General features: G+C 33.5%; 1 protein-coding gene across 1 annotated transcript; it reads right to left on the bottom strand.

Annotated features, from left to right (window-relative positions):
* Positions 1 to 2,278: 2,278 nt before the first annotated feature.
* On the bottom strand, positions 2,279 to 15,328 carry LOC118181828 (facilitated trehalose transporter Tret1-like). Its single transcript, XM_035351030.2, has 2 exons — positions 14,892 to 15,328; positions 2,279 to 5,176 (listed from the first exon to the last, which is right to left on the bottom strand). Exons 1-2 carry the CDS (start codon positions 15,169 to 15,171, stop codon positions 3,987 to 3,989), a joined length of 1,470 nt encoding a protein of 489 aa, XP_035206921.1. The 5' UTR covers positions 15,172 to 15,328; the 3' UTR covers positions 2,279 to 3,986.
* Positions 15,329 to 23,220: the final 7,892 nt, after the last annotated feature.

The raw sequence follows: 23,220 nt of genomic DNA, 5'->3' as shown, positions 1-23,220 counted from the left end.
TTACTGAGAAGAATCTGGGATAATCCCATTGTTAGTCGTCGAATTGGTTGTAGTTTGTCTTTTTGTTTGTCAAGATGTTACAAACCGTACTACAAATACGATATTTATACGATAAAACTTTCTGTAGTGTTAAATTGGATCGGATATAGTACGTACATTGTACTATAATTTTAATGCAAACTGTGTCTTGTATTTACAAATTATAATAGCATATAGAATGCTCTAAAATATTGCCATCAAATTATAGTTCGAGAAACTACTTGCACAGGCATCTAACAATCAGTAGTCGAAATGATCTACAATACATCTCAATAAGTTTGGTAATACTGCTTTATCTGTCTCTCTATTTTTATCAGCATAATTTTTTTGTAATCAGTTAGTGCTATAGTTTTATAGTTATTGTGACTTGAATTTTTTCAGCATGGGTCAATGTTTAAAATTTGGTATTATTAAGAAAAGGAAAATTATTGAAATAGTAAAGGATCCCATTACATCATCAGGTACCAGTTCTTGCGAGTGGCAACCTAAGGAGAAGTTGTAGCATATTAGTGAAATAAAGCTTCAGTTTCGAAGCCGGGAAAAGTGAGAAAGTATTGCGAAGAATATTTGCCACATGGATATTGATTCTTAATTTATAAGGTATTTCATCCGCCTTCTTAGCGTGCCTTCATGGTGTGGTGGTCTACACGCTAGAAGCATATTCAAGAGGTCCGTGGTTCGATTCCCGGCGAAAGCGTTGCCCATTTTTCATCATTCCTGCTTCCAAAATACCTAATGGCTCTACAGTGGCACCCGAACTAAAAGGGTGGTGATGATGATTCTCCCCACCCAGGATTTGGCGACTGAGTCCCCTAAAAACCCCAGTCGCCCTTCAAAAGGGGGAGTATATAAGGTATTTCTGCCGCGTTCTTAGCGTGCCTTCATGGTGTAGTGTTCTACAAGCTGGGCGCGTATTCCAGAGGTCCGTGGTTCGATTCCCGGCGGAGTCCTTGCTCATTTTTCATTTCTCCGGCTCGAAATAATCTAATGTCTCTACAAATTATTGAAAATATCTCCAGATTTGAATGCTGCTTGTGAAATAATGTTTAACAGAAATACAAAGCCTTCAATACTTACTCGTCATTTGCAAACTAAACATCAGATTTCAAAGACAAATATGTGACATTTTTTAAATGTTTGCTCCAAAATAAAAATATTTACAATATAGAATTACACAATTATAAATATTTACTATAGAGTTATATATATACAATTATAAATATTTACAATATAGAATTATGTGTATATATATATATATATACAATTATAATATTTACAATAAAGAATTATATACATACAATTATAAATATTTACAATATAGAATTATATGTATACAATTATAAATTAATTATATATATATATACAATTATAAATATTTACAATAAAGAATTATATACATACAATTATAAATATTTACAATATAGAATTATATGTATACAATTATAAATATTTACAATATAGAATTTGCAATTGAAAAATATTTACAATATAGGATATACAATTGCAGGTGTCTTCTGGTTGTACTTCGCCAGAAACAGTAAATATATCAAGATTGGTGAAAATTTCAATCTTGCCCAGCATTAAGGATGCAATTTTTGTATATTCAGTAATGAATATGTTCACAAAATTAATGCTATCCCTCTCTCCAATGGCACGATCTCTCATAGAAAAGCAAAAAATTAGGATAATATGGAGGAGACGATGATAAAAGAAATCAATAATATTAAATATTTTTCAATTCAAGTTAATGAGAGTACTGATGTAACACAATTGGCTGTTTTGATGGTTATTGTAAGGAAATAAATTTGCAAAATGAGTTTTGCTTACTCATCGCATTTCTGAAAATAAGGCAGATGGAGATATTTTTTTGCATGATTCTGTATTTAAGTGTTATTTTTGCTCTTGTACAAGTAGATGTTAGTAATTATACATAAAGGGGTGGAGTTGGGATACGTAGAATAGTGATGATAGGTCAACGAAAGGTTGGGAAATGCTGAATTATTACATCCTAAATTTTTTTGCTTATATTTTCTTGGAAAGCTAGGTTATTAAATAAAATTAAGCTACTAAGAAATAGAAAGCTTTCTGCCCTGAAAGATGAGTGTCATCTTACTAAAATATTTAGGAAGAAAGTTTCCCTTATCTTTGCCTTTCAGCTAAATTTAGTTACATGCAGAAATAATCCATTCTTCCTAGCGTGTTTTAATGTGATCAATTCAAGATGAAATGCAAATACAAATTTAATACATAAGTATACTACTTTTTAATAACTTTATGTAGTAAATAAAATTCAGATTCTCAACTCTTCACAGAAAGACAATAAAGATATAAATAAGTCAGTGTAAACCAATCACATTATTATAACTTTTCTTTTACCCCAGCTCCTTCAAAGGCTTGAGAAAAATATATGATTGCAGATGTTGATGACGATGTCTATAAATGCTGATATTACAGGTAGAGATATGCGTGCACAATCGCATTCTGTAAAGAATTCAATCTGCTGTATAATGAAAAACACTATTTTTTCAATGTTCACAGATTTCTTCGCTATATTAAAAATAGTTATAACTTTGTGACGATGAATTTTAAGCATATAGTTCTGTCTCTTCAAAAATGTGGTTCCTTATGTTATACATTTTAATTCAGATACAAAATTATGAAGATTAAAATTGACATTTCATTGTAAACATATGATAGTTGTATATGTTAAGCATATGTTAACAAAATGTGGTAATATTTCTGAAGTCTCTCAAGGAAGCCATGTGCTTTCACTTTACAATAAATTGGTCTGAAACGTATTATTCGTTTAAAAGAATATGTGTTTATCGTTATTTCTAAAGCAAAGTTAGTACAGCACTTCCTGACATATAAGTTACTGACATATACTTTCTGAATGTAACAGTCTTGATAAATGAAAAAAAGGGCAATGTGAATTTTCTTTCGAAGTAAATAATATGTTAAGCAAGAGCACAAAATTCTTGAGAAGAATAATGTAGATGACAGCAAAATAACAGTTGCAATGGAGCAAACTATTAGTCGATGATTATTTGAAGCATGTGCTGAGAATATTATGCATTTTAAATAAAAGCAAATGTTGATAATTTCACTGACAGCCATAAACAAATTTCAGACTAAGAATAGATAATTTACTTTTAACTTCAAAGAAACATTTTCGTATTAGCAGACATCCTTAGTGACAAGTGGAGTATAATGCTTTCTCTTTCTAGATAAACACAGTGACGGATACCTTCGGAGACAGTGCATGAAAAATTTGTTTGTAGGAATTAAATTAGCGCTAAGATTTTCCTTATTTTACTTTGCTGATATTGAGCATATTTTAAAACCAAAAGCTTTGCACCTAAGTTTGCTACAGATATAAGTATAATATATACAAATTTTAAAATATGCCATTGGACAAATTTGCTCTCACCGTTTTATATTCAAATGTAATCTTGTAAACATAATATTACCTGCATCATAAAGCTTAATCACTGATGTCTGATTAAAAGGCTTTTGAGGTTTCATTTTTGAGTAAACATTTGTTATGGCATATAAGTTTCTCTGTTATGTTAAGACAGTTGTATCATAAGCCTTCCTATCATTTAAAAAAGGTAGTTAAGCAAGTGAAAAGTTAATGTCAGATTCAATATAATATAATCACTAAAATTTCATTTGCGGATTACAAATTATTAATAAGCATTTTATACATACTAATTACTGAAAATGTAAAATTGATTCTTGGAAAATCTCTTGCTCTTGCTTCAGATATAGACATGTCCTTAATAATTGTCGAAATAAAAGATTTATACAAAAATTATAATATTATATTTTCTCCAGTTATTTTTAATCTGATATAAAATATATATCGAAATACGAATGCACTATCATATGCATATGTCTTGCTCGGACGGCCTAGGGTAATACCTTATAAATTGAGCTATGCGATGTTATATTGCTTCATAAGATGAGATGAAATCTTGCTCCTTGTCTATATCGTTTAAAAATGATTGCTGTATTTCTCTGATAGGCTTTTTCTTGGTTTCAGGAAGACATAGCCAGCAAAATAAACAGCCTAAAAGAGAGAAAAATCCATATACCCAATATACTCCATAATCAGAGACGAAAGTTCTCAAGTCATCAAAAGTTTTTGTCACAATAAACAAAAATGCTGATGAAAATATACCGGCTATTGCCAAAACTGCACTTCGACTGTGAACTGGTACAAATTCTGGAGTCATTAAATATGGTATAGGTCCAAATCCTAATGAAAAGGAAGCTACGAAAATGATAAAGCCAGCTAAAGGTATCCAACCAAAAACTGTTTGGTTTAAAACATATTTCTTATAAATGATGCCATAAACTCCAAGTATTAACAAACCAACTGTTACAAAAACCCCAGATACGAGATATAACTTTCTGCGCCCAGCTTTATCCATAAGAGTGCTACCTATTAATGTCGCAATTACTTGCACAGCAGCTATTACTGCTGCTGCTATTGAAGGATCTAAAGAACTTTCGGCATGTTCAAATATCTCGACAGTATAAGCCATTAATGCACTTACACCTGAAAATTGCTGGAAGAACATTAAAGCAATAGCCAGTACTACAGGCTTATACAATTGAGGTTCTTGAAATTCTTGAATGGAGATAGTTTTCTGCATTTCTTCAGCTATATGATCCACAGTGGCGCTGTATTCTCGAATTGAGTCGAAATCTCTTCCTTTTAAGAATCGAATGCTTTCAAAAGCTTCCGAGTCTCTGCCTTTTGCTAATAACCACGCAGGTGACTCCGGCATGAAGTACATCAGTAAGGAAGCAACTGCTGTGATTAAAGCTCCTGTAATGGCTAACCACGACCACCTAAGAATGATACCGAAAGACATCATTACTAAAACTCCTATTGCATAATACAGTTGGAAACAAGAACCTAGTAATCCCCGTATTTCAAGTGTTGCAATCTCTATAACGTAAGCTGGAACTGCAACTGAGCAAGCTCCTATACATAGTCCAGACAAAAGTCGTCCAACATAAATCCAGTGCATAGATGGGGCGTATGCAATAATTAACCAGCTTGCTAAATATGGCCCAGATACATACATCAGCACAGCTTTCCGTCCTAGCTTAAATGAAAAATAACCTGTGAAAGAAAATAAAGTTGTAGTAAATTGTAATGTAAGCAGATAATATCATTTTAAAAATAAGGAATTTTAATTTTTCTGCTTGGTGGTCTACAATATATATGATACTATTTTTCGCTATATGTTACATTTGTAACTATGTTTAGCCCAACAACGGCCAATGACCGTTGTGCATTGCTCATTCTGAAGTTAAATTCTCGGTGGCTAAATGGGCTGGCTGCAGGCTCGTCGTTTGCTTTCCATGTGTAAAGGGAATAGAAGACAGTAAGTACTGTGTAGGAAGTCTACTAAGTAGGATCTCTCACTCGATAAATATCCTTTGACGTTTTCCCTAAATCATTAAATTATTACCTACCGAAAGCTATTCTGTACCTGATATGAGCTTCGGTTTTTTACGCATTGCCGACATAAGCAAGTGTGACGGTTGTTTTCTTTTCCTTAACTTTCGGTTAGGCTAACCTTTCCCTTATTCGTAGTGTTCATCGTTTTCAATTCGCACTTAATAAATAATCTATTTTAATTTTTTATCATCATAACCACAAATTTATATCAGTGTTAATAATGGACAAATATCAGATTTAATCTAAAACTCATCCCGAATTAAAATTATACGAAGATTTAACCGGAACTAAATTTCTGTCGAATTTAGATCTATTCCTTTCCTTTCCCCAAATTGAGACACTGTGGAAAATAGAATATGGTATTTTGAAACAATCCGCACATTTACTCAACTCCGTCCACTGTTGGAAAAATAGCTAAATTCGTGGGGCACGTAATGTTTCATGTCTCGAAGTAGAACCATGGGTTCGTTTTTATACACGGAACACTCTAGCTTGACGGATGTTTTTCTTATTGTTTTCTTACAGATAATAATTGAAATAAAATTTTTATAATTTTATTTTGGTAAATAACACTCTTCGCTATACTGTTTTATATACGCAAGTGTGCATGTGGTCGAAAATGAAGAGTGACAAAACTGAATAAATTTTGGATAACGCTTGCTTACCTGAAGAATACAAATCACGAAAGGTAATAAGGCATTCGAGTTTTTTATAAGGGGGCGGGATGAGAGTGAATCTTGAAATACAATCGCCTTTCCACCGATAATCGATTCCGTGATCTTTTATTTGCTAGCTGGGTTTTCTGACTATAGTACTTCAAGGAAGAATGGCTTCAGAGGCTATAGCCAGAGCACCATTCAGGCAATCCTTGAATTTTCACCCTTGATACGATGCACCAAAAATGCTACAGAACGTCGGAACAAGACATAGAGGAATAAAGTAGTACACTATGTATATTTTTGAAATAAAAGTTTTAATTTCAGTACCCTAAAAGGGTATCAAAATTCCTTGCCGTTATCAAAATTATCGATGATGTTATCGAAATCTGTTTCATGACGCAATTGCTCTTTTACCCACAGTGTGATAAAACAACATAATTGCAAGGTTTTATGCGTAGAACTTTGGCGGTTCTTGATCAACGTTTACTTAAAAACCTCCTTTCAGAGAAAGGCCCCTTACAATGATTAAAATCGCTAAATACTGAGAGCTCGGCCTGGGTTCGATCCCAAGCGAACGGACCAGCTACGTAATTGATTTTCGTGGCTTTCGCCATGTGTACCATGAATACGAACTAGTTGCCTTTAGAACGTCATCCACGAAGACACCCCTTCCCTTAGATAGATAGCCCTCGTGTGCTTTGACCATATGCAAATAACCTAACATAACCTAACCTTTTGCGACTAAATACACTCGCAAACCTGTGAGGAAATGGTGGCCATGCTGACATTCTAATGGAGTTTATTGTCGCACTGCCTGTGCACGCACTTGTCCTCTAACACACGAGTCAAATTCCTCACTTAAGGTACGTGACGTCGCTGTGAGATCCCTGACCGAGAAGACATGAGGTCTGTCCTCTAGGACGTCAGCAGTCAAGGGCCGTGACAGTTTGCATGGCGTTCAGTATGACCCTTCTGGACCGTCGATTCCGTAATTACCTGAAAGTCATGGGATCCAAACCAACATGAGCAGCAATGTCGTGGAACGATAAACCACAAAGTAAAGGGGAATACGTAAAGAGGAAACGTAAAGGGGCGGACATAAAGGGAAAACATAAGGATGTTGGCCGTGGTGACAGTCTATGGTGCTTGTTGTTGCCCTACCTGTGCACACACTTGTCTTCTAACACACGAGTCAAATTCCTGACTCAGGGTACTTGGCGTGACTGTGAGATCCCGCAAGGCCGAGATGACATGAGGTCTGTCCTCCAGAGCCGTGAGAGTTTGCATGGCGTTTAATATGGCCCTTCTGGACCATCGATTCCGTAATCACCTGAAAGTCATGGGATTCAAACCAACACGAGCAGCAATGTCGTGGAACGATAAACCACAATCCCGATATTCGATAATCTTGGCCGCGGTCGAATTTTGCAGCAGTTTCTCCTTCTTACCCGAGACACAGCATGATCTTTACAAAAACTACCAACGTTCAAACACGATTTCCAGATGAAAACTCCGTTGTGTAGTCATCCTATTTATGAACAATGTAGGTGGCATTATTTATATCTGCTTTTTGCGCATGAGCTGGAAAGCTAATCGTTTGCATAGCCCAACCTGTAGTAGCTTTCATAAAAATTTGACGTTTGTTGTATGCCGCCTTCATGACGTAAAAATTTTAATAGCCAGTAGTATAAGCGCTTTATAATCCTTGAGTCTATTGTATATGATATGCCTTTCGAATGCGAGCGTTTTGCTGAGAATATCGTTTAAACACTTAGTATAACAACAGTAAGGTATTGGGTTTCCATTTATAAAAATATCTTCAGTTTGATTTTAATTGTTTCGCGGTTTAGAAAAATTACCACAGTACCTTTTGTGGCATTTACTGAAGATTTCTATATTTTGCATCAGTTCATGGTACGAGAAAAACTATTCTTATGTATTAACACTGTTCTACTGGGCTTTAACGATTTGGCAGCCGTATCGTCAGCATTAGTAAGTAGTGATGAGACTATTTCGAATCGGAAAATAATCTATATAAAAACCATTTATAAAATGCCATCTATATAAAATAGGTCCAAGATAAAGCCTTGTGAAGCTCTAAACCTTGTGTATCTTAATATTAGAATAATTGGTAGAAATTATAGCCAAAAAATTTCTTTCTTTGTAAATAGATACATAGAATTTTGATGGCAGCCACTATGAAGAATTTGGAAAATAGTCATACAATATTAGCTTATAGCTCATGATGCTCAAATGAATCATCTTTTTTTGAAACACAGCATTTTTTCTGTACACGATGCCAGCACCTTTGCAATGGGAAAGTTCTATGAAGGCGTTTCAACTGCTTTATTTTTGCGATGAGTATGTACTATGTATGTATGTATATCAAATTCTATAATTTCGCGGAGAGTATCTTTTCTTTCAATACCTCTTAAAATACTCTAGATCTTATAGTTTTCGGATATTAATAGTACATTTTTTTCTTTGCAGGTAGGGGCAAATAATGTCAAAAATTTTTATTAAACGATGAAAAGAAGTGATTAAAAAGATATCCATTTGAGAATACATACATTTCAAAATGAATATATTGATTGATTTCAACTTCTCCTCTTTAACTGCATTTGATATAAGTATTTATTTATTTATAATTTTTGATTACTTATTTTTTATTTATTTTTCTATTATTTGAATTACTTATTTTCACACTTTTCTTGCTTGATTTCAAATTGAGAAACAGGGCATAGAAGTCTCTTTTTCTAAACTCTCATCTTTTGCAAATTGTCCTACACGTCAAATACAGTGCAGTTGTGGTTTGACTTCTTTCCTCTCCTTATGAAATCCCCATTCGTTAACTTTCCATAAACTACATATCCGATGATTTTTTTTTTCCTCGTGTTCATCTGGAATGACTGCATGTACTCAGCTTTATGGATCCAGAATTTGAAAGGAAGGCTAAAGCCTCTTGGTTTTTACCTCTCGTTGTTTAAAATACAGAGTTATTTCAAAAATGTTTATATATCTGATAGCAGTACCTTAGTAAGAGCAACAATAATCTAAGCTATAAAATATGTAGCAATAAAAACCCAAATAGGACATTTATATGTAATAAAAAACTCAATAGTTGAAAGTGGGAATGTAAAAAGGAGACCGAAATGACTTATCTTCCGGACAAACATAAAAATCTAATAAACTATAGATCCCTCATTTCGATCCAAACATTATTTCTCTTTGATCAGAATGGTGTCCAGGGCAACAGAAAGAACTCCCAAATGTGTCGCTGTATGTTTTTAGGTCAATGGTTCGATTCCAGGATTCGGAAGTGTATTTTTCTAGAATAGTAGCTAGAATAGAAGATTATCTTGTATAGCATACTATCATCTATATTTAGCTGGAAAGCTAATCATTTGTATCCATTGTTCCAGTACTCGTAAGAAATTACGCAAACAAGCTTAAAAGTAGCTCTGCTTTTTATAATGAAATTAGTTATTCATATATACCACTTGTTTATGCTTCACATATGAAGGTATGGGCTTACTTGGATTACTGCAAAGCACGCGAAGGCATCTCCTTATCTCCTTTAGGAAAGAGATGCCTTCGAGGAGGTCTTTTGTAGGGAAAACTGGCTCGCGCTCACGTCACACCTAAGAAAAACCACGAAAACTTCCATGCAGTCAGCATGTTCTCCGATATTTCAACCCAAATTGAACTACCAGTGTTCAACTGTTTTACTGGTTTGCGCCTGGAAGGCCTGTACTCTTGAAAGAATTGTAGAATACAAATAAGAGTTATTCATTGTCAATAATGAAAACAGAATATTAGTAGTTTCCAAGTATTTATTACGTCATTGGTTGTATGTTTTAGGGGCCGAACTGTGATAAATTAAAACTTGCGATAATGAGTTTCTAATGAGAACAAGATGAATGCTAGAAGCAAGAGAGAAGAAAGCTAAAGAGAAGTATAGTATTGAAAAATATAATGTCCTCTTGGACCTACATACGAGTATATAAAACTTACATACGAGTATATAAAACTTTGGAACTATATACAAAACCTCTTGGACCACTATTAGCCGAAATCTCTTACCAACAAATTTGTGACTGTCAAACTGATTTGTGTACCCAGAGTACAGCGTTTTCTTATTATGAGAATATTCGAAAGATACTAAAGGAGCCATATTTAATTGCATCAGTTCAAAATTAGAGTGCAAATACGCCAAGAAGCTGTACTGGCCGTGTTTTAGTTGGTGTTATGTTTCATCTTCGCTACAGATTCTTATTATTCTGCTTGCATTTCGAAACTTATGAAACTTAAGGCAAATTCAAGTGATTTCCACCGCCGATACTGAATCATCAGACACACAGGTGCGATTATATAGAAGGATCAAAGAGACTATGACTAATTAAAACGTACTGACATGAAAAGAGGAAATTATTTTTAACATTTAAAGTACGTAGTTTTTGAAACTTTAGAAAGACCTCTAATGATGCACCTGCTTTATTTCCATATTAACTAGTTTTTATGGCAAACTTTCTGAAAGCAAGGGATAGAAAAAGAGAAGCCTTTTTTTTTCTAAAATCAAAGCTATCCAAAATTAGAAACATGAAAATCAGGAAGGATATCTTGCAGATTTCTGAGAGGCCCATGATCCCTATTAGTGTCCGAATTGTTAAGATCGCTAAATATTATTAGTTCGACTTAGACTCGAAACCATGTGAATGGGTAGGCTGTATAGATGGTTTTTCCCATATGTAATAGCGTGAATATGAACTTATTCTTATTAGTCTTATTAGTCTTTCTTAGAAAGTTCTCCACAAAGGCATTCCTCCATTTAAGCAGATAGCTGTCGAATACTTTGCCATATTCAAGTAATTTGCCCTCTAATGATCAATTAAATTCTTATCATAATATTTCATGAGAATGATCGTTTTCTGAAATTAAGCAACTGACAGGTAAAGCTTCATTTAAAGCTGCATTAAATAAGTCTGAATCTGGTTATATGGTAATGCTTTCAAAAGCGTAATGTCGAACTTACTTTCTACGCTTCAGCCTAACTGGACTGCTACTTGCTGCTCTCTTCTAACTGAAAATCTATCAAAATGTAAACGGTTTGACATAAGTACGAGTAGTGTGCCATGTTGTTTGGGAAACGCAAAATGTCTACTGAAAAAAAAAATGAATATTTAATCTGTCTTGGCTGCCAGTTTCCTATTCATTATGAATCATCAACATTCTACGCAATCAAAATTCTTGCCTCTCATTATGGATGAACATTCGACATTCTACGAAATCCAATATCTTCAATATCAGTTATCATGTTATCAGTGTTTCTACAACATCATTACATCTAAGTCTGCTTCATTGCATATATATAAACGAAAAGTATATTTGGAAAATTATTTACTTTTCGAAATATTATATGCAAGATAAAAACTATCTGAATCAAAATTATAATTTAAACTAACGGTAACTCTTTAATTCTCCCCCTCTGTTCTAAAACTCGTAATAACTTCCCTGGATTGCGCCATTTCTAGATCATTCCATTTTGCATAGCCTGCGCAGCGCTGATGACGTTGGGAATTGAAACTTCAACTAAAACCAAAACCATATTCAAGTAATTTGCCCTCTAATGATCAATTAAATTCTTATCATAATATTTCATGAGAATGATCGTTTTCTGAAATTAAGCAACTGACAGGTAAAGCTTCATTTAAAGCTGCACTAAATAAGTCTGAATCTGGTTATATGGTAATGCTTTCAAAAGCGTAATGTCGAACTTACTTTCTACGCTTCAGCCTAACTGGACTGCTACTTGCTGCTCTCTTCTAACTGAAAATCTATCAAAATGTAAACGGTTTGACATAAGTACGAGTAGTGTGCCATGTTGTTTGGGAAACGCAAAATGTCTACTGAAAAAAAAAATGAATATTTAATCTGTCTCGGCTGCCAGTTTCCTATTCATTATGAATCATCAACATTCTACGCAATCAAAATTCTTGCCTCTCATTATGGATGAACATTCGACATTCTACGAAATCCAATATCTTCAATATCAGTTATCATGTTATCAGTGTTTCTACAACATCATTACATCTAAGTCTGCTTCATTGCATATATATAAACGAAAAGTATATTTGGAAAATTATTTACTTTTCGAGATATTATATGCAAGATAAAAACTATCTGAATCAAAATTATAATTTAAACTAACGGTAACTCTTTAATTCTCTCCCTCTGTTCTAAAACTCGTAATAACTTCCCTGGATTGTGCCATTTCTAGATCATTCCATTTTGCATAGCCTGCGCAGCGCTGATGACGTTGGGAATTGAAACTTCAACTAAAACCAAAACCTCTCTTCGTGTGCTTCCACCATTGCATAACTACGCACTTCAGCTTCGCTCTCTGCTCTGTTTGGACGTAATTTCGCTATGCTGCTTCCTATTGTGACAACATCAAAAATATAAATATTCTTGAATAGGCACAACTAGAGTACCAAGTGAACTGTGGCTACAAACGTTAACTGGATTTTAAAAATGGAATTAAAACCGCTTCGACCGCCAAGTTTTTTAGATATTGCCAGGTCAACATATTAGTATACTACGCAATCAGAATTCTTCCTCTTCAATATGGATCTACGTACGCATCAACACTGCTCGGTCTTTACCTTGTTGTTATGTCATATATATACATATAACCACTTTTTTTCTTTTTCTCTTCTTGTAATTGCAGTGGTTCTAATTTCTGTTGCTCCATTTTAATCATGCGTCACTTTATGATTAATTGTTTGCGCTTGCTTAGTTACATAATGCTGAGTTATGAAACAAAAATATTAGTCACAGAACAAAAATGATCTAATCCTAATTTTGCAAAGCTGTACAGTTTTGTAACTATCTTCCCCTCATCTCCAGTTCTCTTTATCTATCTTCTTATCTCTCTAATTATCTAAAATGTCGTAGAATCTGCCACATTATCTAGCCATACTATTACGCAAGTCCATCACAGATGATAAAATAAATACCAGAAATTCACATACCTGTTTAATGTTAAAATATTAACTGATTTACATTGTTAACTATTCGGCAACCGTTATCAAACTGTGTCATGGCAAAGTTCGTCCCCCTACCTCTTTCGGGAGGGATGGGGTAGAGAAAGAGGCAAACTTTCGTGTCTGCAAAGCTTTCAACATTTGCACTGGGTTAGGGCCATTCCCAGGCACCCACATCTGAACGGACGTTCAATCGAAACATTCTTCCAGTAAAATTGAATAACCCTAGATTATTCCAGCTTTTAGGAAATATACAAGCGAAATGATAACTGACAAATCTACGCTGCTAAAAATTTATATAGACGACTGTTTTTCGGAATTTATGAAGAAAATTAGAGAAACTGTAAAAGCTAAAAAATATTTGTTTCAGTTGATAAAGCGAATGATGCTGATGCTCGGCACATGTGTAATATGGTCCTAGGTACTCTAGATCCAGATTTGCCCACCAGCGGCTGAGCGGTAAAGTCGCTGAACACTGGTAGTTCGGTCCGAGGTTCGAATCCTGCGAATGGGCTGGATGCAAGGACGTTTTTGTAGTTTTCTCTCTGTGTAACGTGTATACGAGCCAGTTTCCCTTAGAAAGTCCTCCACGAAGGCATCCCTCCCCTTAGGCAGATAGCCCTAGTGTGCTTTGCCGTAATCTCAATAAACCAAACCAAACTAGATTCAGATTTAGTTAACAAGATATTTTCGGAATAAGTGAACCGCTCTGCAATTTGTAAATCGTTTGAAAAATCATTACACATTTTATGGCGAAATCGCATACAAAACCATGACGTGTTGTTCTTTTTAAGCGATGCTACAACACGCATGGTTAAAGCGGGAAATCAACAGACTTTATTCCAAGCTAGTGCATGTAACATGTCTGGCTCATGCGTTGCATTGTCTCGCTGAAGGAATCCGTGCAAATTACCCCGATATTGACAAACTCGTATCTAACATAAAGAAAATCAGAAACTGCAAACAACTTAAATTTAAAGCTATCCGCGATACGCCGGGAAACAAATGGCAGTTTACACTCCAAAGTGCATTTGTTGTTTTAAGGTCCTTGCAATGAAAATTGCACTTATGAGTACGTTTTTGCTCTGAATGGAATTTATTTTTTTCATTAACCTTCAAATGAAGAATATATTTTGTGCATAAGAAAGGAAAAGGTTCAAAACCAAAATTAATATTTAATTAGGTAAAAATCCGACCTTAGGTTGGCATTAATGTTACGGAGGGGGGCAACTATGTCATTTTCGAAAGGGAGAGAAAATAGGTCCCTCTTTTGCAAGGTGCTTGCTTTCGCTAGACCGATAACATACTGTATAAAAATAATACCAATCTAAAGTTGTATGTTAGCCTAATTTTATAGTTGAAAATTATTTCCATTTAACCCTGTCTGAAGTTGCTTATTAGTTGCACTACCTAAAAAATATTAATTTCTTTGAAAAATGTCTTATTTTATGTATCAGTTTATTAAAAAACTTTATTTAATATTTAAGTGAAATCTCTTTTGTAGTAAGCCATTTAAAGATAATACCTTACATTTCATCTATTTGATAATGATAGTTTTGTTTCAAATAATCCGATGACTAGTAATAGCAGTTAAGCGTTAAATAGGAATAAAGAATGCAATTAAAACCATTAAAATTCAAGAAAATAATTTATAAAATCTACAACACTTACCGGAGAAAAGATTGCCAAGGATTGCAGTTATACTTGGAAGACTAGCAATCCAAGTAATTTGGCTGTTAGTTATATCTGTAAACCTGCTTCCTGGCCTCTTCATGTCTGCAGTTCCTGGAGCAGAAAATCCAGATACCATTCCTAATCCAACAATATTGAGAAGAGCTGCCATAGCTGCTAAGTGGGTTTTCCCCAGTTTCAAAGTTTTCACTAAGGGAATGCTTTCTACATTGCTGCGATTTTTATCTAAAGTATAAAGTTTTTCCTCTTGCACAGACATTTTACAGTACAATCAGTTAGAACCTTTTCTAGAAAAAAAGTTTAAGAAAGTTTTCTAGTAACATAGTTTCATATTATCAAAATAGTCCACCCGTTAATCACACGCAGAATTCATAATAGCGAATGTAGAACTGCACATTCAAAACGATGGGCTAATCTCAAATAATAAAAATTTCAATAATATTTATCTCCACTTATTCTGAAACGCCATCTACTGTTACTCTTTCGGAGTAATACAGATAATTTCGGAGTAATACAGATAACGAATAAAGTATAAAATTAAAATGATGTGTTTTTATCTCTTTTTATCGATCCTAAAATGATTATAAGGGTAATGAGTCACTTTCTTCATAGTATTGGATTCGAGTGCGTGTAAATGTACGCACCAAACACTAGTTTCAGATTACTTAGTTCGATTCAAAAGCGTTTGGTTTTACTTCATCGCTCAGTTTATTAGTAGTTCAAAAAGTTTTTCGCCGTTTTAAAGTAGCAGATATTTTCAAACGTTTTTTGATACTGAATTTTAAAATTAATTTCACATACTTATATGGTGTCAGACTGTTTTTCAAATTTTGAAGCAAACAATAAAAAATACATACCGTTACCCTGATAAATAAATTATGCAATTTTATAAAAACATATACTGAGATAAAGAGATTGTATGATGAAGATATTATTACTGTTTTTACATTTCCAAAAAATGTTGTAAATACGCAAAAAAACTGAACGCATATGTATTAAATTTAGTTGAAAACTTCTGTGTTATGAGTGTGTATCAAATAAATTTTGTATTTATTTCTTTTCCCCCCTTTTTTGTATTTCTTTCTTTTTTTATTTCTTTTACATCATAATAGTTTACAAAAGCAAAAGCAAAAAAGAAAATTATTTTTCCATATAGATTTAGCCAGAAATAAGGATTATTTTTTAGTTTTTCTATGGTAGATTTAGAGTTAAATTATCTAGATCTTACTTTCTATGAAAAATAAAACGTGTGGTAATCTGTGAATTATTCGAAAGGACCGTGATTAAAAGAATTGTAACTAATTTTTAAATTAATAATTAAAATTCTCCTTTTTTTTCTGTACTACATTATGAAAGTAACGTCATAATTTGCATGTACATCTTGCAGAAAACAAAAAAAAAAGAGGAGCAGTTCTATATCTCCCATTCTACTAGGTCAATAGACGGAATTTAATCTGAGTTTTTCGTGTCTTAAAAGTGCGACTTGGGATATGCATTAGATTTATTTATAGCATTATTCTAACATAGGTATTCTGACGCAATATCAAAATTTTTCTGAAATGGCATACCATTTTTTTTTACATATTTGGAGTTTAAGATTCAAATTATACCAAAAGGCCAAGTTTTGCAAAAATATCAAGGGTAGTTTTTAAAAAATTAGCTCTCAAAATTTTAGCTCCTCAGTGTTAGTTGAATTTGGTATATATTTATTAATATATCTTGTTTTGTTAAACTCATTAATTGATTTCTTCTTTTTAAATTCGAAATTTATGTTCAGTCCAAATAAATTTCGCAGCTATTTTCTAACTTTTTTTTTAAATTTATATTTTTTAGTAGTTTTTATAAATTTTTTAAAAACATTTTTTAATCATAATTTATCTTCATAAAGCAGATATATTTCTAGGCATACCTGCAAAAAATTAGAGTTTTTTTATTCAAAATTTCCAAAGATATGTGTGAATTTATATATTGGCGCATTTTGAAATTTGGCATATTTGCTATAAGCGATAATAACGTCAAATGTATTTTACTTTCATTGTTAAAATTATTTGAAAGAATGAACGATACACCTTTTTTTCCCGTTCTTGCACAGTGAAAAAAGGAAAAGGAAAATAGGTTCCTATAAAATTAAGAGCCCACCAGCGGCCGAGCGGTAAAGTCGCTGAACACTGGTAGTTCGGTCCGAGGTTCGAATCCCGCGAACGGGTTGGCTGCATGGGTGTTTCCGTGGTTTTCCCCATGTGTAACGTGTATACGAGTCAGTTTCCCTTAGAAAGTCCTCCACGAAGGCATCCCTCCCCTTAGGCAGATAGCCCTAGTGTGCTTTGCCATAATTAAATACACCACACCATACACACCTATAAAATTAAGAATTTCGCAAGGTAAATTATCCTTGGCGCAAACTTGGAAAAGTGCGCCAAGATAAATTTTTAAATTTCGCGGCAAGTTTCTCACCACATTTTACAAAATTTAATATTAAGGCATTTTTGAGTTGTTGAATTGAAATAAGGGTAAAAAGTCGGTATGTCATTTCAGAAAACTCCAATTTTTAGTCAAAATACCTCTGTTAGAAAAATGCTGTATATAAATCTAATATATATCTTATTTGGCGCTCTCGAGACTAGAACTATCTCCTTTTGGGGGGGGGTGCAAGGTGTACGTGCCTTTTACCTTTATTTAAAAAAATCAAATGTATAATTCGCAAAATATTAACCACCTCTTTAGATAATTGATCTGTCACTGCATCTTACTAGACTTTAAGGAAATTTTAAATTGCGCAAATTTAACATACCTCATAAAAGTACTTGTTTTATTTGGCATCCTGAATTTGAATAAAAATTGTTGGTTAATTTAGATACTACTTTTTCCCTTTTATTATGACTCTTTTTGCTCTCTGTTGTTTCAGTAATGACCAGTATAAGAAGAATAAACTGCGATCTTAAATGAATAACACATATAATTTTAATCTTGAGAGAAGATTAGTCGCAACTTCTTCTGACGCAGAGTCAGCTCACCAGCGCCCTAGTAGTAAAGTCACTGAATATCGGTGGTTCGATCCGAGATTCGACTCCCGCGATCGGGCTGACTGCATAGGCGTTTTCGTGGTTTTCCCCATGTATAACGTGAATATGAGCCAGTTTCCCTTTGAAAGTCCTCCGCGAAGGCATCTCTCTCCTTAGGCAGATAGCCCTCGAGTACTTTGACGTAATCAACTAAACCAATCTTCTGAGACAGAAGAGATGCAGGAACTGATTAGGGAATTCAGACCCTTTGGAGGCCCACTAGGGACCGAGCAGTAAAGATCGCTGAAAGAGGGTAGTTAGACCCGGATTCAAATCCCGGTGAAGCCCGGGTTCAAATCCCGGAGCTGCATGACATTTTTCGCTATGTGTAACCTGAATAGGAGCCAATTTACTTTAAAATGTCTGACACGAAGGCATCCGTTCCTTTAGATAGACAGCTCTCCTTGTGCTTTGCCATAATGAGAAATAATTCAGAGCCCTTTCTAAAGTAGTCCATATTTTCAAATGTAAGTATTGACATCATATTAACATTGATCTTTCATTTAATAGTGGAAGGTATGAAAATGCTAAATAACGTATTTTAATTTAATTTATGAAGTTCTGAAAGGAAAAGCTGTAATAAACTTAGAAAACATATCATAAACCGTAAGAAATGCGTAAAAGTAATAAATTCTGTATTAAACGAATTCGTTTAATGCATGGCCAGCATGCGTTATTCAAATAATAAACATTAATTTCTTTAATTTTTAAGTAGTAAATTTCACAAGAAAAATCCTCTTATATAAGTTCCCATTTTGGTACTATTCCGTTTTGAGGACCGTAAAAAAATTGCAGTGAAAATGTATGCGCAAAAGCGCCAAATCTAGCAAACGCGCCCATTTAACAGCGCGTTAAATCTATCGTACTCGCTGATTTCAAATTGCGTAAGTTTATATAGTTCTATATTTCTTAAGACGCCATTGAAATGCTAGTTTAATTTTTAAATCCTTTTGTGATTTTAAATCCTTTTTTGGTATCCTATGGATTTAACAATTTGGGAATTGCCCATGGCGAAAAGTCTGCAATAGAATTTTGGGTAAAGCGCAGAATCACCCACTACTTGACGCGTTTTTAAGAATTGCACATACTCGGTTTCCATGTACACATCGACCTATTTTCACTTTAAAAAAAAATAATCCCGGAATTGCACAAAAATGGCACTGTGCACACCCTTGATTTTATCTATGTACACATCGACCTATTTTCACTTAAAAAGTAAAAGAAAATTGACAAAAATCCAATTGTGTTTACCCTTGTAAAAAGCGGCAAACAAATAAGTGGGCGATTCTGCACTTTGCCAAGAATTTCGTCAAAGAAAGGCATCATTCATGATAGAAAATTATGTTTGAACAAACAACGAGATGAAATTATGCTTTAGCGATAACTCGGTAGCGAAATAGCGATGCAGGCATCCATTCAGTTATGTTTAGCAATTTTTATATAAATTATAATAATGGTCTGAAATAGTTATTTACTCTTATGCTTTCATTCAGTCATGTTTAGCCTTTTTTATATAAATTATAATAATAAAAAAGTATTATATGAAATTAACCTTTCACCTAAATTAAAACATCAATCTTGGATAGTTATTTACTATCATACTTCCTTTCTTGCATTAGGGTTGCGGCAATTATTTTTGGCAGCACTGGCATCAACAATAGTTTGGCGATTTTTTACGGCCCTCAAAACCGAATAGTACCTAAATTTTTAATATGTTTAACACGTCAAAAATTTTTATTAATAAGGAATATTTTACCAAAGAAATTAATTGAAATAATAACTGCATAGTTAACACATTAATATTTTAAGTATAACTGATATCATACTTAATTATTCAACATTGTCGCATCGACATAGAAAGAGCAGATAAAGAAAAATTGATAAAGATCTATGCAGGATTTTGCTTCCTGGAAGGCCGATATATTATTGGAAAACTCCCTAATGATAACACTTAATTTTTAGTAAATATTTACTGAACCATTAGTTATTATATAATTTTCAGATAATAAAAATTAGTCTTTAAATGCTTACAAGAAATCTGTATAGCAATTATGTAACTGAAATAGTCACAAAAATTTGAATTTGAATAAATTTTATTAAACTATGAATTAATTTAATTTTCTGCGTTATTGAAATCATTAAAATATCAAAATTTTTTAAACAGTAGTACTGAACTAAGATCAAAAACTACAAATATATTACAAGAAGTTTATTTGTTTTTTTTTTTTTTTTCAAACTATTTTTTAATTACTAACATTTCTCTAAGTAAATTGGTTATCTGCAAAACAAAATCGAGGACAATTTACCGAGACTTTCATCATTGTTCCGTTGTCTGGATATTAAAAGAAATCTATTTTATCGCGATTCAGATTTTGTATTTCTTGAATACGACTTTAGATATCTAAATCTTGAAACCTTCATTTTTGCAATGACAGCAAAAGCAAGTAAAGCAGCTAATAGTTTAAAAAAGTTCGTTAAAGTGTTCTGGATGTAAACTTAACCTGACGATGCGCATTAGAAGCAGTTTTATGGACATCTATGTCATGAATCCATTTTCCTTTCCACGAAGAATACTCACTGTGAACCATCATTATGCAGCACAATTACTTTAAAAATATGGCAGCTAATTCCAGTGATGGAAAACTATTTTATTTATAGAATTCTAGAGGAGCTTAAAGACACAATTTTAATTATTTTCTTATTTATATATTTCTTATATTATTTATTTCACAACAATAAAATTCTTAAACAAAAGCTTTTTTCTTCATTATTCTTTTTTTGTCCAATGGGGCAATTTTCCCAGAAGGACTATTCATTTCGCGTTTTGGCATTTTGCGTCGATTCACGATAAGCGTTGTTTCACTTTTCAGATTGTTGCCACCAAATATTATCGCCCTATATTTTATTTAAAGGAATTAAATAATGAAGAATCTGCATGAATGTATGTATGTTTCTACCATTCTTATAAAACAATGTATTATTCATTTAGATGAATTGTTAGGAGTTCATTAGATTGGGAGAACAGATGAATTTAAGGGGAGAGCACCAAATCTAGAATGTTAATTTTGAGATCGCCAATTATATTTCAAGCAGCTATCGTATTTTCTTATACTCGTATTTTGCATATAATGGATTCGAACCTGTGCGGAGAAACTCCAATGAACTCCCAACAATTTCCAGTGACTAGCCTGCGAAAGAAAAAAATTAGAAAAGACTGATTTCCTTGTAATGCCGTGTGTTCAATGTCATCTGTCGTCTAACGTGTGGGTGAAAACATTTGAAAAATCGTGTAACGGCATCTGGATACTTGTAATGCTGTGTGTGCTTTTTTTCGACAGTTACGCGACGCGATGTTGACAGAGCAGCAGTGAGGGAACGGAAGAAGAAATGACGTAATTAGCTCGCCAGAGATATTTATACCAGAGTAGGTGGGATTCTAGAGACTTATGATTGATTAATATTAGTTTTAATTGCCTTTTTCCAGTAGTGTTATATAACGTAGAAAGATCTCGAATTTGGGAGAACAAATGAATTTAGAGGGGAGAACACCAAATCTAGAATGTTAATTTTGAGATCGCCAATTATTTTTAAAGCAGCTATCGTATTTTCTTATATTTTACATATGTATGTATGATTTAAGTAAATATATTAATTAATCGTAATAATTGCCTAATACTTGCGCAAAAGCTGCAAAGTAATAAAATGATAATTTATTTACTAATGGATTATTCAGTATATTATCTCCTTTGAGAAAGTTAGTAGAATTTTAGTTGAATGAAGTAACTTATAAGCATTTAAATGAATCCTGAAAAAATTTTGTTTAAATGAAACAACTCCACTTATCCTACTTAAAAGTCCTTACCCAACGTTTATTTCCGCAATCGTTGGTCGTAGCATGTATGTCCAGTAATAGAAGTGCTTTAAATGACGAAGATATTCATGTTTCGGCCATGAAAAATTTTAAGGAAAAAATATATATATATATTTTCTACAAATAACGAAATCTAACTTGCAGGCTTCCGGTTCCCATATTTATATCTGGAAACGTTTTATACTCTTAAATGAAAAACAAGTTACAACAAGTTTGACTCTCGTACGACAAATATTAACTGACATATTTACTTTCAAAATTTGCAATTTTTTTATGTCACTTTCAGCTTGCCTTTAGAGATTGGTTACTTAAATTAGAATAATTCAAGGTTTCATTGAAGTGTAGCAAAAGATATATTTAATTTAATAGGCCGTACAAGGAATTCATGTGGTGTGCACACCAGATTTTTTAGTACAGTGTTAATAATGTGATTTTAGTTATTGCACGTAAAGTTCTTTATGGTCAAAATATTTGTATATGAAGACGGAATTGTATAAACCGTAGCCTTACATTGTTAAGTTTAGGATTGTGTATCCATAGATCGCCAATAGATGGCGGTAGTGTTTGTTTGTAAAAGGAAACTGTGATGTCAATTATGTATATGTATCAGTTCGTCTTTGGTGTTCGTGAATAAACGTTGTGTGGAAGAACGCTCCTCTGTTTATTACTTTAACTGCGATCCAGTCTGTTTATTAGAGATTTACACATATTTTGTTTATACATATACATATAAAATACGCAAAGTAAGATAGAAATGCGAAATTCCTTTCGCTAAATGTAATTGAGAATCATTTAATATTTAATATGCTTTCATAACTTTACTCCTTTGTTTAGTTATATTTATTTTAAAATTTATATTCCATGATATATATTGGAATATAGGAATATATTGCAAGATATCAATACCGTGTAACAGGCGTGGCCAAACTGCGGATCGTAATTCTCACGTGACTTATATATCACTTGTCCCTCATGCGCGTCTCACGTTGTAACAAAAACATTAGTTCCAATTTTTAAACACAGAAAGCGTGCTTTTTAACAATAAGTAATTTAACTTTTCACTAAACCGGTTGGGCGGCTCCAACCGGTTTAGGGGCCCAACCGGTATAGGGGTTAGCGTCACTGACTGCGTGCGGAAAGGGCCCGGGTTCGAATCCCGGAGAAGGCATGGATGTTTGTGAATGTGTAGTGTCGGTGCGGCATGGCGGCACTCTAAACATGTAGCAAGCCGAAAGCCCTTTCATGTGGTTAGCGGAAGAGGAGAGGGGTGGGAGACCCTCGGACCCATCCCCCCCCGGAGCGCTCTCCGTCAAAACTGGGGGCGGAACAGAGCTAAATCGCACTGTCACCTGTTAAGTGCTCAAGGCTGCTGCAG

This window comes from Stegodyphus dumicola, chromosome X2 (genome assembly GCF_044657685.1).
Source record: "Stegodyphus dumicola isolate Sdum_Otavi_A_Nest chromosome X2, ASM4465768v1".
Lineage (NCBI taxonomy): Eukaryota > Metazoa > Arthropoda > Arachnida > Araneae > Eresidae > Stegodyphus > Stegodyphus dumicola.
Note: the sequence above shows the minus strand (reverse complement) of the source record. Positions and strands in the feature narration are given on the sequence as shown.

Coding starts and splice junctions, on each gene's coding strand:
- LOC118181828 (XM_035351030.2), bottom strand. CDS start 15,171: ATGTCTGTGCAAGAGGAAAAACTTTATACTTTAGATAAAAATCGCAGC. Junction 5,177..14,891: donor CCTTGGCAATCTTTTCTCCG/GTAAGTGTTGTA, acceptor TTTCTTTCACAG/GTTATTTTTCATTTAAGCTA.